Consider the following 18,028-nt stretch of genomic DNA (forward strand, 5'->3'; position numbering starts at 1 on the left):
ATAGCCCATCAATTCATTAACCTGTGAATGAATTAATCCACTTATGAGGACAGAGGTCTCATGACCCAATCACCTCTTAAAGGCTGATATGTCTTGGCTGTGTCCCCACCCAGATTTCATCTTGAATTCCACATGTTGTGGGAAGGACCTGGTAGGAGGTGATTGAATCATGGGGGCAGGTCTTTCCCATGCTGTTCTCATGATAGCAAATAAACCTCATGAGATCCAACGGTTTTAAAAAGGGGAGTCTCCCTACACAAGCTCTCTCTTCTCTTGTCTGCCTCCATGTGAGACATGACTTCCACCTTCCACCATGATTGTGAGGCCTCCCCAGCCATGTGGAATTGTTAAGTCTGTCAAACCTCTTTCTTTTGTAAATTACCCAGTCTCTGGTATGTCTTTATCAGCAGCATGAAAATGGACTAATACAAAGGACCCAACTTTCAATATTGCTACATTGAGGGTTAAGTTTCAACATGAGTTTTGGAGGGAACAAACATTCAAACCATAGCAAGCCTCATAGAATAATTGCAAGTGAGAAATATTTGCCAGAACAAATATTTAATGTCAATGAAATGAACTTGTTCTGAAAGTGTGTGCTGAACATACATACATTCATTAAGAGTTCATGACAATGCCAGGATTCAAGGCATTCAAAGACTATCTCATACTGCTTTTGGGTAGAAATGTTGCAAGATTCAAATAAAGCTTTCCTAGTCTACCATTTAGAGAACCGTAGAGCATTCAATAATGTGAGCAGGCATACATTTCCCATTTATTATTTCCATAAGAAGAAAGCCTGGATGACATCAACATTGTGCGAAGACTGGTTTTGAAATGGTTTTAGTCCACAGGCAAGAGAATATTGTAGGCAAAATAACATCGCATTCAAGATTCTTCTGATACTAGATAATGCTCCGGGGCATGCACAGCATATTGGTGACATGCATCCTGATGTAGATATTGTGTATTTGCCACCAAACAAAACTGCACTGATTCAACCAATGGACTAAAAGCATAAGAGCTGGGTTCATAGCATACTATATACACCAGATGTTTGCACAGGCTGTTTAGGTGACTGAATCTGGCCAAATGCTCCTAGAGTTTTGGAAAGGTTCTAACATTCTAAGTGCTATCCAGAATATGGCTGCAGCACAGGAAGAAGTCACACAGCAATGCATAAATTGCTTTTGGAAGAAAGCTTTGAAGACATATGTGAACACATTCAAAGGCTTTAACAAAGACCCTGCTGTTGATGGAATAGTAAGTAACAGTGTATTAGTGCTTGGGAAACAGCTGGAATTTGACATTGACGAGGAGGAAGAGCTTGTTGGCTTTGAGGCTGAAGAACTTATCAATGAGGAGCTGATCAAGTGGAGTAAGAAAGAAGTAAAGAACTTGAGGCAGAGGAAGAAGTTTTACCCAAGGCACCAAGAAAGTGCACAGCAATGAAACTGCAGAGGTGTTTGCTATGATTAGCAGTGGTGTATAGATGTTATAAGAAGTGGATGTATCAAAAAGACACATGCCCTCATATGTTCATTGCAGTACTGTTCACAATATCAAAGACATGGAATCAACCTTAGTGCTCATCAATGGTGGTTTGGATAAAGAAAATGTGGCACATACATACCACAGAATACTATGCAGCCTTAAAAAGAATGAAATCATGTCCTTTGCAGCAACATGGATGGAGCTGGAGGCCATTATCCTGAGTGAACTAATGCAATAATAGAAAACCAAATACCAGATGTTCTCCCTCATAAGTGGGAGCTAAACATTGGATACACATGAATGTAAAGACGGGAACAGTAGACACTGGGGACTACTAGACGGGGGAGGGAGGGAGGGGAGCGTGGGCTGAAAAACCACCTATTAGGTACTATCCTCACTGCCTGGGTGACAGAATTGTTGGAATCCCAAGCCGCAGTATCATGCAATATACCCATGTAACAAACCTGCACATGTACCCTTTAATCTTTTTTTTTTTTCTTGAGACAGGGTCTCACTCTATTGCCCAGGCTGGAGTGCAGTGGCATGATCACGGTTCACTGCAACCTCCACCTCCTGGGTACAAGCAATTCTCCTGCCTCAGCCTCCGAGTAGCTGGGATTACAGATGCGTGCCACCATGCCTGGCTAATTTTTTTTTTTTTTTTTTTTTAGTAGAGATGGGCTTTCACCATGTTGGCCAGGCTGGTCTTGAACTCCTGACCTCAAGTGATCCACCCACCTTGGCCTCCCAAAATGCTGGGATTACAGACGTGAGCCACCATGCCCAGCCAGTATCCTTTAATCTATAATAGAAGTTGAAATTATAAAACAAAAACAAAAGCAGAGAAACAGATGCCAATTATGAGAGATTTGCAAGAGTTGACAGGCAGATGCAATATGTGCTTCCTTTCTCTAGGGAAATATATAATGAAAAGAAGAAACAAACTCTACAGTCAAAACTTGCTATCTTCCTGAACATTATGCCTGCTAAACCATCAAGTGTTTATATCCCAGTGCCTTCTACATGTTAAGCATTCCTAATCTGAAAATCCAAAACGCAAACTTTGAGTGCTGACATGATGCCACAAGTGGAAACTCCCACACTTGACCTCCTTTAATAATTTCACAAAATCCTTTTTTACCAAGGACCCGCCAACATGGGCTGTGTTCGCACCAAAACTGTGAAGAAGGCGGCCCGGGTCATCATAGAAAAGTACTACACATGCCTGGGCAACAACTTCCACACGAACAAGCGCGTGTGCGAGGAGATCGCCATTATCCCCAGCAAGAAGCTCCGCAACAAGATAGCAGGCTATGTCACACATCTGATGAAGCAGATTCAGAGAGGCCCAGTAAGAGGTATCTCCATCCAGCTGCAGGAGGAGGAGAGAGAAAGGAGAGACGATTATGTTCCTGAGGTCTCAGCCTTGGATCAGGAAATAATTGAAGTAGATCCTGACACTAAGGAAATGCTGAAGCTTTTGGACTTCGGCAGTCTGTCCAACCTGCAGTTCACTCAGCCTACAGTTGGGATGAATTTCAAAATGCCTCGGGGACCTATTTGAATTTTTTCTGCAGTGCTGTATTATTTTCAATAAATCTGCGACAACAGCAAAAAAAAAAAAATAATTTCACAAAATTATTAAAAGTATTGTAAACAATTACCTTCAGTTTATGTGTATTATGTGTGTATAAAACAAATAAATTTTACGTCTGGACTTGGGTCCCACCTCCAAGGTATCTCATTATGTATATGCAAATATTCCAAAAATAAAAAAAAAATCTAAAATACTTCTGGTCCCAAGCATTTTGGATAAGGGATACTCAACCTATACCAGCTATTCTGTCCAGAGCATCATTGTAAGAGTGAGAAATTGACAACTCTGTGGCCGTAGCATCCCCTTCATCCAGCAATTAATTTCAGTTCAATTCTTCAAACATTCTTCAGGTCCAGTGTACTTTCATTTGTCTACATTAATGGTGAGGACCTATACAACTGTTCTGTTTTTCACAGTTTGGTGTTCAATAAATTACATGAGATATTCAATACTTTATTATAAAATAGGCATTGTGTTAGATGATTTTGTCCAACCACAGGTTAATATAAGCATGCTGAGCACATTTAATGTAGGCTAGGCTAAGTTGTGATGTTCAAGAGGATATTTGTATTTAATGCATTTTTGACTTACAACATTTTTCGTTTATGATGGGTTCATCGGGATGGAACCCCATCAGAAATTGAAGCGCATCTGTAGTAGAATATGGCTGAGGCTTGCCCAGTTTTTTCTTGTTTTTAATTTAGTGGAATTATATTGATTTCAAAAGCTTTGCACTTGAGCATATTGAAATGCCCTTACTTGAAAGAGAAAGATGTCTACTTTGTTTGAGTAAATGTATAGCAATGTGCTGGCTAAAGTCTTTGTCTTGTCAAATACAGTAAAAATTACTTACAATGTCTGGTTATATGAGAGAAATACTTTAAACGATGGAGTTTTTAAATTTGAAGAGGCTTTTTGTGTGGGCAGAGAAATTGAGCTTATTTTTACTTTTTTTTTTTCTTTGAGACATAGTCTTGCTCTGTTGCCAAGGCAGAGTGCAGTGGTGCAATCATAGCTCACTGCAACCTCGACCTCCTGGGCTCCAGTGATCCTCCTTCCTCAGCCTCCTGAATAGCTGAAGCTACAAGTACACACCACCATACCTGGCTAACTTTTTAACATATTTTATAGAGATAGGGCTTCATTATGTTGCCCAGGCTGATCTCAAACTCCTGGGCTCCAGTGATCCTCCTGCCTTAGCCTCCGAAAGCACTGGGATTACAGGCCACCTTGCCTCGCCCATTTTTATTTTTCTTTAAAGTGAGATTTTCTATAGTGCTTAGGTATTTTTTCTAAGAAGACCACATCGTTATTCATGTAAGGGAAGCCCTGCTTTAGACACTGTTGATAAATTATGACATCATTAACAGCAACAATTTGACCACAAGTAGTAATGAAGATGATTCTGAAATACCAGGTAGTGATGGACCTTTGAATAGTAATTTTGTAAAACTTGAGAAAATTGAAACTAAACATATCAGTTTAATGAAAGTTTGCTAGCTAATCTTTTTTGTTAGTTTACATATACCTCTTAAATACTTTTATTTAGGTTAAAAACATTTTTTTTAATGATTAGATAGGTTCTCACTTTGTTAGCCAGGCTGGAGTGCAGTGGTACAGTCATAGCTCACTGTAGCCTTTACTTCTGGCCTCAAGTGATCCTCCTGCCTTGGCCCCACGGAGTGCTGGGATTACCAGCATGAGACACCACACCAGGCCTTATTTAGGTTTTAACTTGGTGTCATTTCATTTCAGTTAGAAACATTTAGTCACTCCAGCTTGATGGAAATTATTCCTACAGTTAAGCACATTGGTTTATTTTTGTGTGGTTCCATTATTATTATTATGGAATCACACAAAATCAAGCACTTGTTAGATTCCAGGCCTTGTGTTTCCTCCATGGTTTATGAGGATTTTCTTATTCAATCCTTCAACAGCTTCATGCAATAGGAATTAGGACTTTCATCTCTGTTTTGCAGATGAAAAAACAGGAATGGAATCCAAATTCTGTAATTCAAGAACCTGCACTCTTATCCACTATACTAAATTTATTTCAAGTAAAATTAAAGAGTCAATAAATAAAATAGGGAATAAAGGTTTTTTGTTACAGAAAATTCAAGAGTTAAGGTGAAGCCTCATGTACACATGTCCAATCTTGTTCTCTCTATATCCTCTATCTTCTGCCCCATCATTATCATAAAGCAAGCCCCAGACATCACATTATTTCATTAAAGGGGTTTTGTTTTTGGAGTCAAGGTCTTACTCTGTTGCCCAGGCTGGAGGGCATTGGCATGATCACGGCTCACTTGCAGCCTCAACCTCTCAGGCTCAAGTGATCCCTTCACCTCAGCCTTCTGAGTCACTGCTGGGACTACAGGCACCTGCCACCACCCCCGGCTATTTTTTTTTTTCTTTTTCTTTCTTTCTTTTTTTTTTTTTGAGATGGAGTCTTGCTTTGTAGCCCAGGCTGGAGTGCAGTGGCGTGATCTCGGCTCACTGCAAGCTCTGCCTCCCTGGTTCACACCATTCTCCTGCCTCAGCCTCCTGAGTAGCTGGGACTACAGGTGCCCGCCACCACGCCCGGCTAATTTTTTTGTATTTTTAGTAGAGACGGGACTTCACTGTGTTAGCCAGGATGGTCTCGATCTCCTGACCTCGTGATCCACCTGCCTCAGCCTCCCAAAGTGCTGAGATTACAGGCGTGAGCCACCGCACCTGGCCTCTTTTTTTTTTTTTTTTTAAATAGAAGCAAGGTCTTACTGTGTTACCCAGTCTGGTCTCAAACTCCTGACCTTTAGTGATCCTCTCATCCTCTCATCTTGGCCTCCCAAAGTTGTGAGCCACTGTGCCCCGTCACTGATTCCGTTTTTTTTTTTTTTTTTTTTTTTTTGGAAACAGGGTCCCAGTCTGTCACCCAGGCTGGAGTGCAGTGGCACGATCTCGGCTCACTACAACCTCCACCTCCCACGTTCAAGTGATTCTCCTGCCTCAGCCTCCTGAGTAGCTGGAACTACAGGCTCTCACCACCATGCCTGGCTAATTTTTGTATTTTTAGTAGAGATTGAGTTTCACCATGTTGGCCAGGCTGGTTTTGAACTCCTGACCTCAAGTGATCCACCTACCTTGGCCTCCCAAATTGTTGGGATTACAGGCATAAGCCATTGTGCCCAGCCTGATTCACTTCTTAGTGTTGCAGATAAAATTGATCCTGTGACTTATTTCCTGAATGCTGTATTTATACATTTACTTTTGTGCTCACATTTGCTATGCTTTAAGTGGAAACCAAGATGAATCAAGCAAATTCTATCCTTGAGAAACTTAAAATCTTGCTGTGGGAGGCCAAGGTGGGAGGATCGCTTGAGGCCAGGAGTTTCAGATTTGCTGGTGCAACATGGTGAGAACCTGTCCCTACAAAATATTTTAAACTAATAAATAAAAAATCTTAAAATCTAATGGTAGGGATAAAATATGTACATAAATATCCCTAATATAAATAATGTGATACATGCCAAGGTCATATATAGATAAGTTTAGAAGTTCAGAAGAGAAGTATCTACCATTTGTGAATGACTTCCCTGTTAGACAACGTTTTGAACTCATAAGTGTGTTTTTTATTTTAGTGCTTCAATACCCATCTTAAAAGACAACTATTATTAACCCCAGTTATCGATGATGAAGTTGAGGCTCAGGCAGGAGGTGACAATTGAATAGGCCTGAGCGATAGAGAGGATTTGCATAACTGGCGAGTTGGGCATCCCAGGTGAGGGGAATAGCTGTGGAAAGGCACTGAAAGCACAAGGAAGCAGAGAAACAGGGTCATGGAATAGTGAATGGAAAGGTCAAAGCCATATTTTAAGGCTTCTACTTTGGATAAGGAAAGACACTGAGTGGCTGGATATGTATTGTCATGTATATGTTGAATGAGGAAAATACATTAGATACCAATACAAAGATGTGTGATTTCTACAAAGGATCTGCTTATCAGTGAAACATTAATAGATCCTGAGTGATGTGAATGTCTTGGAGAGGTCATGACCTTAGAAATCTAAATAAAAAATAAAATGAAAAGCATTAAATAAATAAATGCAAGCACAAATCACAAATCTTTGATTTTGAGACCAGACTGAGTCACAAAGCAAGACCTTGTCTTTACAAAATATTTTTTAAATTAGCCGAGCATGGTGGCACGTACCTGTAGTCCCAGCTACTCTGGAGGCTGAGGTGAGAGGATCGCTTGAGCCCAGGAGTTTGAGGCTGCGGTGGGCTATGATCACACCATGGCACTCCAGCCTGGGCAACAGAGGGCGATCTTGTCTCTAAAGAAAAAAAAAAAGAAAAGAAAAAAAGAAATAATACATCCTCTTGTGGTCTGAGTCAGCCAATGAGAATACAACAGTGGAAAGATCTTGGAGTCAGAAAAAAGTCATAGAATTCTGGGAGTGCAGCATTCATTGTCCTCTACTGTCTTGTGCTAATGCAGTCCTAGCCATTCTTTTTATCCCTCGATTTCCAAAAAGCCTTTTAGTGTTATCTTCTGATAACACTAAATCCTGATTTTATAATGGAAGTTGGCTCTTAGGGCATTTTTCTTTTGTACTTTAAAGCTTAAGACCCAAAGAAAAACATGCATAATTAATCTGTCAAATCTGGGGATAGCTCTGTACGTACTGCCAAGTCTCTCCCTCTCTTTCAATTTTTTGTTAGAAATTTGTGGCAGTAATTATATATACCTGGCACCTACTGTGTCCTTTTGTTTTCATAGGCATGTTTGACTTAAACACTCTCTACCATCACTTATTCTTCCACCTCCAAACTCATTTGTTTTGAGATTGCTTTTGTATTTTCACTATTTATTTTTATTTTTATTTTTGAGACAGTGTTTTGCTCTGTCCTCCAGGATGAAGTGCAGTGCAGTGATTATGGCTTACTGCAGCCTCAGACTCCTGGGCTTAAGTGATCCTCCTGCCTCAGCCTCCTGAGTAGCTGGGACTATAGGCACTCACCATCACACCTGGCTAATAAAAAAAATTTTGTTTTGTAGAGACAGGGTCTTGCTATATTGCCCAGGTCTCAAACTCGTAGCTTCACATGATCTCCCTCCTTGGCCTCCCAAAGTGCCGGAGTAATAACAGGAGTCAGCCATTGTGCTTGGCCTCTATTTTCATTGAGAACTCTCTTTTAGGTCTAGTATTATCAGCTGCATCATGAAAAAAGTCCAGAACAACAACAACAACAACATATTAAAACTTAGGTCAAGGTTCCTTTGTTTTTTGTTTGTTTGTTTTTAGAAGGTGTCTCACTCTGTCATCCAGGCTGGAGTGCAATGGCGTGATCTCAGCTCACTGCAACCTCTGCCTCCTGGGTTCAAGCAATTCTCTCACCTCAGCCTCCCGTGTGGCTGGGATTACAGGCACCTTCCATCATGCCCGGCTAATTTTTGCATTTTTGTAGAGATGGGGTTTCACCATGTTGTTTGCCAGGCTGGTCTTGAACTCCTGACCTCAGGTGATCTGCCCACCTCATCCTCCCAAATTGCTGGGATTACAGGCGTGAGCCACATGCCCAGCCTCTTTGATATTTTTATATGATTGATTTCCTGCTGAGCTTCACTGGCCGCAGACACATTTACATTTGTTCATGGTTCTTGGGCTGATAATTTCACTTCTTTAAAGAACAACATAACTTGTTTAGATGACATGTGATTATAGGAAGGGACTAATTGAGCCAGGAAGTGAGGATCCCCAATCAATCATTTAGTCACTTACTTGTGGCCCAAAGTGAGATCAATTAAGTCCTTCCTGAATAACTTTTTTTAATTGTGACAGTGCCTCTCTCTGTTTGTTACCCAGGCTGGAGTGCAGTGGTGTGATCATGGTTCACTGTACCCTTGACTTCCTAGGCTCAAGGGATCCTCCCATATTGATATGGTTTGGCTGCGTCCCCACCTAAATCTCAACTTGAATTGTATCTCCCATAATTCCCACGTTTTATGGGAGGGACCCAGGGGGAGGTAATTGAATCATGGGGGCTGGTCTTTCCCATGCTATTCTCGTGATAGTGAACAAGTCTCATGAAATCTGATGGGTTTATCGGGGATTTCTGCTTTTGCCTCTTCCTCATTTTCTCTTGCCACCACCATGTAAGAAGTGCCTTTCACCTCCCGCTATGATTCTGAGGCATCCCCAGCCATGTGGAGCTGTAAGACCAATTAAACCTCTTTTTGTTCCCAATTTCGGGTATGTCTATTAGCAGCATGAAAATGAACTAATACATGTATCAACCGCCTTAGTAGCTAAGACTACAGGCACGTGCCATCATGCCTGGCTAAATTTTTAAAAATTTTTTTGTAGAGATGGGATCTCACTGTGTTGCCCAGGCTGGTCTGGAACACCTGGCCTCAAGCAATTCTCCTGCCTCAGCCTCCCAAAATGCTGGAATTACAGCCGTGAGCCATTGCACCCAGTCTTCCTTGTGTAATTCTTAGTGTAAATCTGGAATCATCCAGATCAATCTTACTGAAAAATAAGGAAGAAAATTGGTATGCATTTGTTTGAAGGAGACAAAATAATTATACATCTTGGATTCAACTGTTACAATGTTAGCAGAAATGACAATATGTACTTTTAGAATGCTTTGTTTTGTTAAAAAATCCAAGCACAAAGACTTGAAAATCCTTTTCTACCTAATCTTTTTATCTTGAAATTTACTGTCTCTTGAGCGAAGATATGGTTTCAGAATTTTTTCTTGCATCACAATCTGCCAACCACAGGGAAATTAAGTGACTGCTTAAGAAACTAAGTATGATCTTCTATATTTCTTTTCAGCATAATATTTTACTAATTTTTTCCACCATCTATAAAATATCTATGATGACTATGTCTAAAAATCTTACCTTTTTAAAGCTGCATAATTGTGTGATTTCTAGCTGCTGCGCTCTTAATCCATTTGCAAATGTTTATCACCATTTTGTTCAAATGGAATGTCCTGGAATTACTCGACCCATCAAAAGTCTTCATATTCTTTTGGCTGTTTAAGTGATGAATACTGATCTCTAAAGTGACTGTTTATAATTTAATTTTTCCATTAGTCTTACTTTTTAAGTAAGAAAGAAAAGCTGTATCTTCAAAATACATGATTTGACCAAATATTAAGGAGATCAGAGGTGTTTCCTATGAGTGCTTACCGTATATATTAACATGACATAAAATGCGTAACTGGCTCACGCAGTTATTTGTGGTGGTAATATTTAACAATCTGAAGGGCATGGGTGCCAACCAAACAGAAGAAGGCATTGGTCTTAGTGCTAGAGAAGATTGCCGGATCATGAGGAGGGGGCTCCTGGAAGGGGGGCCGGGGTAGTTGAGAAGGGATGGAACTAAAATATTCAGAAAGCTGTGCTGTGTTTCACTATTTTAACAATAGCATGGCTGTACTAAAAAGACCCCACCACCTATCAGTTCTGTTGTTTGAAGAACTGTGTCAAGGGTCTAGATTTCACCTGGATGTAGACCAGTTGACAGATACAGCAATTTACAATGCGTTCTAATAAAGCAGCATGATGATGAGAGAAAAGAGCACAGACTCTGGAGTCAGCAAGGCTGAGTTTGGATCCTTTCTTTATTCCTTAATAGCTGTGTGATCCCAGGAAAATTTCTTGTGCTCTATAAATGTCAATTTCCTTCTCTATAAGAGGAGACAGCAATGCCCTCCCTGTGGGGTTGCTGAATGGCTACAGGTGAGATGGGTAAAGCTTCTGACAGCACTGAGCCATAGGGAGTAGGCACTGAGAGCAGCTGCCATCATTCCCTTTATTTCTGTGACTCCATTCTCTTGGGTTGTTTTTTCTTTCTTGGAAAAACTTTTCTTGAGCTTTTTGTTTTCTGCTCCTGCCTTAAATATTGGTGATCCTTGGAATTCCTTTCTGCTAGTGTCTTGTTCTTTTTCTCTCTTCATTCTCTCCAGCAGCCTCATCCACAACCACGACTTCTGCTATAACTTTAGGGATGACTTCCTAATCTGAAGCATTGTTGGAACATTTCTCCTGAGCTCCAGATCCAACTTCGTACTAGTGTTCTCTGCTGGACTATCCCTCAGGCCTCCCCAGACCCCACATGTCTGGAATTGAACTCATAATTTTTCCCAGCACCACACTATTTCCTGCCTCTCCTACCTTGGTTGAAGGTAGCACCATTCGTTTATGTTCTTAAGCTGGGAACCTGGGGGTCATCTTTGAACACTAATCTTCCCTCTCCTGCCCTCCCCTCCCCTCCCCTCCCCTCTCCTTCCCTTCCCTTCCTTTCCCTTCCCTGCCCTTCCCTTCCCTTCCCCTCCCTTCCCTTTCCTCTCTCCTCTCATCTCCTCTCCTCTCCCCTCCCCTCCTTTTCTTTCTCCCTCCCTCCCTCTCTTCCTTCTCTCTCTCTCCTTCCTTCCTTTCTTTCTTTTCTTTCTCTTTTCCTTTCTTTTCTCTTTCTTTCTTTCTTTCTTTCTTTCTTTCTTTCTTTCTTTCTTCTCTCTCTTCCTTCCTTCCTTTCTCCTTCCTTCCTTCCTTCCTTCCTTCCTTCCTTCCTTCATTGATGTTTCTTTTCTTTCTTTCTTGAGGATCTTGCTCTGTTGCTTAGGCTGGAGTGCAGTGCTTTGATCTCAGCTCACTGCAGCCTTGACTTCCTAGGCCCAAACAATCCTCCCACCTCAGTTTTCTGAGAAGCTGGGACTACAGATATGTACCATCACATCCAGTTAATTTTTGTTTTTTAAGTAGAGATGGCTGTTGCTCAGGCTGGTCTCGAACTCCTGGGCTCAAGAGATCCACCTACCTCGGCTTCCCAGAGTGCTGGGATTACAGGCATGAGTCACTGTGCCCTGCCAATTACCACTTTTCTATCCAAATATGTCATCTATTCCTGTTAATTTAGCCTCTTAAGTATCTTTTCATCCATATGGTCTTACTTCAGGTCTCCAATCTTTCTCTACTATTAACTTGACTTCCTTGCTTGTAGCATCAACCCCCTCCAGACTATACTATAAAAAGCCTAGAGAGGCTGGGCACAGCAACTCATGCCTGTAATCCCAGCACTTTGGGAGGTGGAGGCAGGCAGATCACCTGAGGTGAGGAGTTCAAGACCAGTCTGGCCAGCATGGCAAAACCCTTTCTCTACTAAAAATACAAAAATCAGCTGGGTGTGGTGGTACACGCAGGTAGTCCCCATCACTCGGGAGGCTGAGGCATGAGAATCACTTGAACCCAGGAGGCAGAGGTTGCAGTGAGCCAAGATTGCGCCACTGCACTCTAGCCTGGGTGACAGAGCAAGACTGTTTAAAAAAAAAAAAAAAGGCTAGATAATAATCCTTTTCTTTTCTTTCTTTCTTTCTTTTTTTTTTTTTTTTGAGACGGAGTCTCACTCTGTCGCCCAGGCTGGAGTACAGTGGTGCGATCTCAGCTCACTGCAACCTCCGCCTCCCTGGTTCTTGCCATTCTCCTGCCTCAGCCTCCCGAGTAGCTGGGACTACAGGCAGCTGCCACCACCCCGGCTAATTTTTTGTATTTTTTATTTTTGTATTTGTAGTAGAGACGGGGGTTCATCATGTTAGCCGGGATGGTCTCGATCTCCTGACCTCGTGATCCACCAGCCTCGGCCTCCCAAAGTGCTGGGAGTACAGGCATGAGCCACCACTCCTGGCCAATCCTTTTCTTTTTGATATTATTTTATTTTATTTTTTTGGTGGCAGGGTCTCACTCTGCCACCAGGCTGGAGTGCAGCAGCAAACATAGCTCACTGCAGCCTCACACTCCTCGGCTCAAGTAACTTTTAAAATTTTGGTTAGCTAAAAATGGCTATTCATTGTAAAAAGGGAAAAAAATTATAGGTAAATAAAAATAAAAACTACCTATAATCCACCAACCAGATAAAACAACTATTAAAAATTTGGTACACATTTTTCAGATTGTTTTAAACATATACATAAATACGCTGTGTAAGGTTGAACTCTAGTAATTTTTGAATTGTTCTTGTGATGAGAATTAAAATAAATTAAACTAAGATTTGCAGTCTGAACTGCACTGGGCAATTGATGGTACACACTCTGTGTAATGAATTCAAGTTAAACCATTGGTTGCTGACTGATTATTGGTTGATTGTGTTTTAGAGACCATCTGGCCAAATCACCTACTTTTGTTGGGGCTAAAAGGGTTTCTCCTAAAGGAAATAGATGTATCTGCTGTCAGTCGTCGTAGGGAGTGTTCAATCCTTGGAGCATGAAACTTGGAAAGCAAGCTTGATGAGGTTGAAGGCTTTTCACTAACACCAGAAGTACTTTTTAGTAAACTCTGAGGAATGAGATTCAAGGGGCATTTCCAGTGAAGGAACAGACAAGGGCTGAATGAAGGAGGCTGGGAGCAAACAAGCTCTCCCCCAATCCTTTTTTCTTTCAGAGACTGGGTCTCCCTCTGTCTTCCATGCTGGAGTGCAGTGATGCAATCATAGCTTATAGGAGCCCCGAACTCCTGGGCTCAAGTCATCCTCCCACCTCGGCCTCCCTAGTAGCTGGAACCTCAGGCATGCACCACCACACCTGGCTAATTTTTTCATTTTTTGTAGAGACAAGTTCTCACTATGTTGCCTAGGCTGGTCTTGAACTCCTGGGCTCAAGTGACTCTCGCACCACAGCCTCCCAAAGTACTGAGATTACAGGTGTGAGTCACTGAGGTCGGCCTTGCAAACCAGCCTTGTTAGGGATCAAGGATGTACCTGGGCATGCAGAGCTGTGGGTGTTTCTGTGGTTGGTGGTGCCCCACACAACATTCCCATGTTGCCTTCAGTGATGATGTTGCTTTGGCTCTTGTTATATGACCTATTATCTTGTGAAGGAATTTGCAGCTCTTTAATTTAAATCTATCTTGTTGGCCAGGCATGATGGCTCACGCCTGTAATCCCAGCACTTTGGGAGGCAGAGGCAGGTGGATCATTGGAAGGCAGGAGTTCGAGACCAGCCTGGCCAACATGGCAAAACCCTGGTTCTACTAAAAATAAAAAATCAGCCAGGCGTGGTGGTGTGCACCTGTAATTTCAGCCACTTGGCAGGCTGAGGCCCAAGAATTGCTTGAACCCAGGAGGCAGAGGTTGCGGTGAGCTGAGATCACACCACTGCACTCCAGCCTGAGCGATAGAGCAAGACTCTGTCTTAAAAACAAAAACAAACAAACACACAAAATCTATCTTGTTAATGTTTCCTTGTTCTACTAGTGAAAAGTAGATCTGAGATTTCCTGAGTCTCAAGAGACATTCTATATGCTAATTATTTTAACTTAATATCTTTGAAGACAGTAATTAATGCAGTATATTTAAGTTGCTAAGTTTTTTCTCTGCATACCCTGGACTTTGAAATGACACTGGTTATTTGTATCACATGCTAGTTAGACCAAGAGAAGATGTTTCAAGTTAAGTAAAACAAGTACAGACTTCCCATTCTTAAAGTTATTTTTTTAAAAGTTGTTATATAATAGGCTTAAGTAGGACTCTGTTACGTATGTTACCTTTGTGTCCTACGAATAGTCTTTTCACAGTGTTAAGACAGGTACCCTTTCAATCTTCTTCTAAATATATTGTATTCATGGATATGAAATGGGAATATTTTTAGTTTTGTATGAACTTATTATAGTGAAATAATAATATACCCTAAGATAATTTCTGTTTTATAAATTTTTTTGTGCTGATTGAATGAAATTACTCATGTTCATGTACAGTAATATATAAATGTTTGTCGTCTTCTAAGGTCCAAGATGACAGGTTGTTTATGCCAGTGGATCTCCAATTTTAGCATGCATCCAAAATGCCTGGAAGATGCTGGCTCCCACCCTGAGTTTCTGACTCAGTAGGCCTTGGGAGGGGCTGAAAATATGCCTTTGTAACAAGTCTTTAGGTTATGCTGATTATTCTGGCCTGGGGACCCCACTTTAAGAACCATTAATTAATTAATTAATTTAATGTATTTATTTATTTATTTTTTGAGATGGAGTCTTGCTCTATTGCCCAGGCTGGAGTGCAGTGGTGCAATCTCAGCTCACTGTAACCTCCACCTCCCAGGTTCAAGCCATTCTTGTGCCTTAGCCTCCCAAATAGCTGGGATTACAGGTGCCTGCCACCACACCTGGCTAATTTTTGTATTTTTAGTAGAGACAGGGTTTTGCCATGTTGCCCAGGCTGGTCTCAAACTCCTGACCTCAGGTGAGCCACCCGCTTCAGCCTCCCAAAGTGCTAGGATTACAGGTGTGAGCCACTGTGCCTGGTTGAGGACCATTAAACATTCAGAAAGATGCTCTGCATAGGCTTGCCTGAATGCTGGAAAATTTCTGTGACTAATAGACACAGAGAGAGGATCCCTCACAGATGTTCCAGTCCTAAGTGCTTAGGTCATATATCCCCATTTAATTTCATAACACATGGAATGCTGGCTCAGGTGATGGGGACGGGTCTAAGGCCATAAGCCCCACTTTAGCTACTGGAGAGTGCAGGCAGGAGTGGAAGAATGTGTTAGTTTAGCTTTTTCCAAATTGAATTGGAAGTTCAGGTGGAGCTATGCTGAAGGGAAATAAAAATTATGGACCAACACTCAGGAACAAGAACAGGGCTGCAGAGAGAAAGAAAACTAACAACTTGTTGACTACCTTATGATAGATGCCTTCATTGACTCATTTCATTTAATCCATACCAGTCTCCTGAAGGCAGGGAATAGTATTCTCATTTTTATAGATGATGAAAGAAACTGAGATTCAGAAGGTTACGTGACTTACACAAGGACACTCCCAAACTGCAATTGTCTGGGCCTTAAATTGAACGCCAGCTGGTTTGTTTCTAAACTTACTATTTGATCTGTGGATGAGGGTTTGAGAAGGGAAGTTAGGCAGAGTGTCACGTACTGCAAAGAGATCAGGTGGGATGAAAACTCAGAAAGGGCTACTTAGATTTGAGGTCTGAAACAAAAAGCTTTAGCATTTTGGTTATCAATGCAAGTTCCCCAGCTGCAGAGGGCAAAGAAGGAGAAGCAGTAAGTGAAGACTCACTTTTGAAAAGGTTGAGTTTGGCCGGGCATGGCTCATGCCTGTAATCCCAGCATTTTGGAAGGCCCAGGCGGGAGGATCCCATTAGGCTTAGGAGTTTGAGATCACCCTGGGCAATATAGTGAGACCTTGGCTCTACTAAAATTCCCCCAAAATTAGCCCGGTGGTGTGGTGTGTGCCTGTGGTTCCAGCTACTGGCAGGCTGATGCCTTCATTGACTCATTTCATTTAATGAATGAATGAAATGAAATGAGGATCACCTGAGCCTGGGAGGTCGCGGCTGCAGTGAGCTATGATCACACCACTGCACTCCATCCTGAACGACAGAGTCTCACCCTGTCTCAGAGAAAGAGAGACTTTAAAAAGGAAAAAGCAATAGAATGATACCTTGAGGATTAAGATCTTCCCTTACATAGACACCCATGCAAATTGGTGGGCTGTTTATTCAGACACGGGCCATTAAAATGTTGCTTCAAGGTTTTGGACTACACTGAACTGAGGTCTCTTGATAGATTTTTTCCCATCCCTACATCTGTTGGAACACTTACAAACAAGCAGGGTATTCCAGTCTTGTCAGACTTCTCCTGCCAAATATGCTTAATTATGTAACTGGGTGAGGTGTGCATTGTCTCTTACATAAGAACCGGTTTTTCTCTTGTTTATCAAGCTGGATTGGGCCACTTCTCTTCTGCTTGTGTGCATGTGATCTGTGATGGGGAAGGTGCTGGTAAAAGCATTACTTAACTGACTTTCAGTTTTAGTTTAAGCCTTAGATCCGATGAACTCAAGTTCTTAAAATGCTTAACACGGAGAAAATCAACTGTATTATATTTAAGTGCTTGAAGTGTTTTGCTAATGATCCAAAATAAATGAAATAATGAAATATTAAGTTATTGATTCATATGGGTTCACATAAAATGTTGTGTAAAATATTATTCCATTCCTGCTATAAACTCATTATTTTACCTTTTTATTTTGGAGTTACTGTGGAGATAACTTATAAATGACTATAGATCTTTTTTTCTGCAGTATGACTACAAAAGATTCTTAGTTGATTTATCATTGAACTCCCAAATATTTAACAGGTAGAGCTAAGAGAGTGAATAATATATTAAACCTGAACCTAATGTAGCTCAAATTCTTTTTAGAACCTGTCAGGTTATAAAGTAATTAACACATTACTGAGATACTAATCAGTAAGGGAAATGAAATTGTTTCTATCACATGAGTTCTCTGAATTGAAATAGATTTTAGAAGTGATTTATGGATTTTTTTGTCTGAAGAATATTCTAGCTACATTTTCAAAACTGCTAGAAATTCTCCCTGAGGATTAGCATAAAAGTACATGTGAATCTATGCTCTTCTTTTATTTAATTGAATATATACATTTATATATATTTGTATTATATATAAATATATATAAAATATATATATATATATAAACATATATATATATATATATATATATAGAGAGAGAGAGAGAGAGAGAGAAACAGGGTCTTGCTGTGTCACCCAGGCTGGAGTGCAGTGGTGTAATCACAGCTCACTGCAGCTTTGACCTCCTGGGCTCAAGCAGTCCTCCCACCTCAGCCTACCAAGAAACTAGGACTGCTGGTGCGCACCACCATGGTCAGCTACTTTTAAAAAATGTTTTGTAGAGATACGGGTCTCACTGTGTTGCCCAGGCTGGCCTTGAATTCCTGGGCTCAGGCAATCCTCCTGCTGTGGCCTCCTAAAGTGCTGAGATTACAGGCGTGCGTGACTGCACCTGGCTAAGCTGTGTTCTTTTTATTCTTTACCAACGTGAGAACTCAAGAGTAGACAGACACTCAGACTTCCCCCAAAGTCAACCTTGCGCATAGGTGAATTTTAACAGCTACAAG

At 41.2% G+C, this 18,028-nt stretch overlaps 1 protein-coding gene across 5 annotated transcripts in view; it reads left to right on the top strand.

Annotated features, from left to right (window-relative positions):
• Positions 1–18,028, top strand: part of LOC129492003 (small ribosomal subunit protein eS17-like) — a 92,564-nt gene that overhangs the window by 47,991 nt on the left and 26,545 nt on the right. For 4 of the 5 annotated variants that reach the window (XM_063611109.1, XM_063611108.1, XM_063611110.1 and 1 more), the window contains one exon: positions 2,640–4,183. The exons of the other annotated variant lie outside the window; for it this stretch is intronic. In XM_063611109.1, the coding sequence (XP_063467179.1) occupies positions 2,651–3,058 (408 nt within the window). In that variant the 5' untranslated portion in view covers positions 2,640–2,650 and the 3' untranslated portion in view covers positions 3,059–4,183. Of the gene's footprint in view, positions 1–2,639; positions 4,184–18,028 lie in introns of those variants that run through there. 5 annotated transcript variants of the gene reach the window in all.

Source organism: Symphalangus syndactylus, chromosome 10 (genome assembly GCF_028878055.3).
Source record: "Symphalangus syndactylus isolate Jambi chromosome 10, NHGRI_mSymSyn1-v2.1_pri, whole genome shotgun sequence".
NCBI lineage: Eukaryota > Metazoa > Chordata > Mammalia > Primates > Hylobatidae > Symphalangus > Symphalangus syndactylus.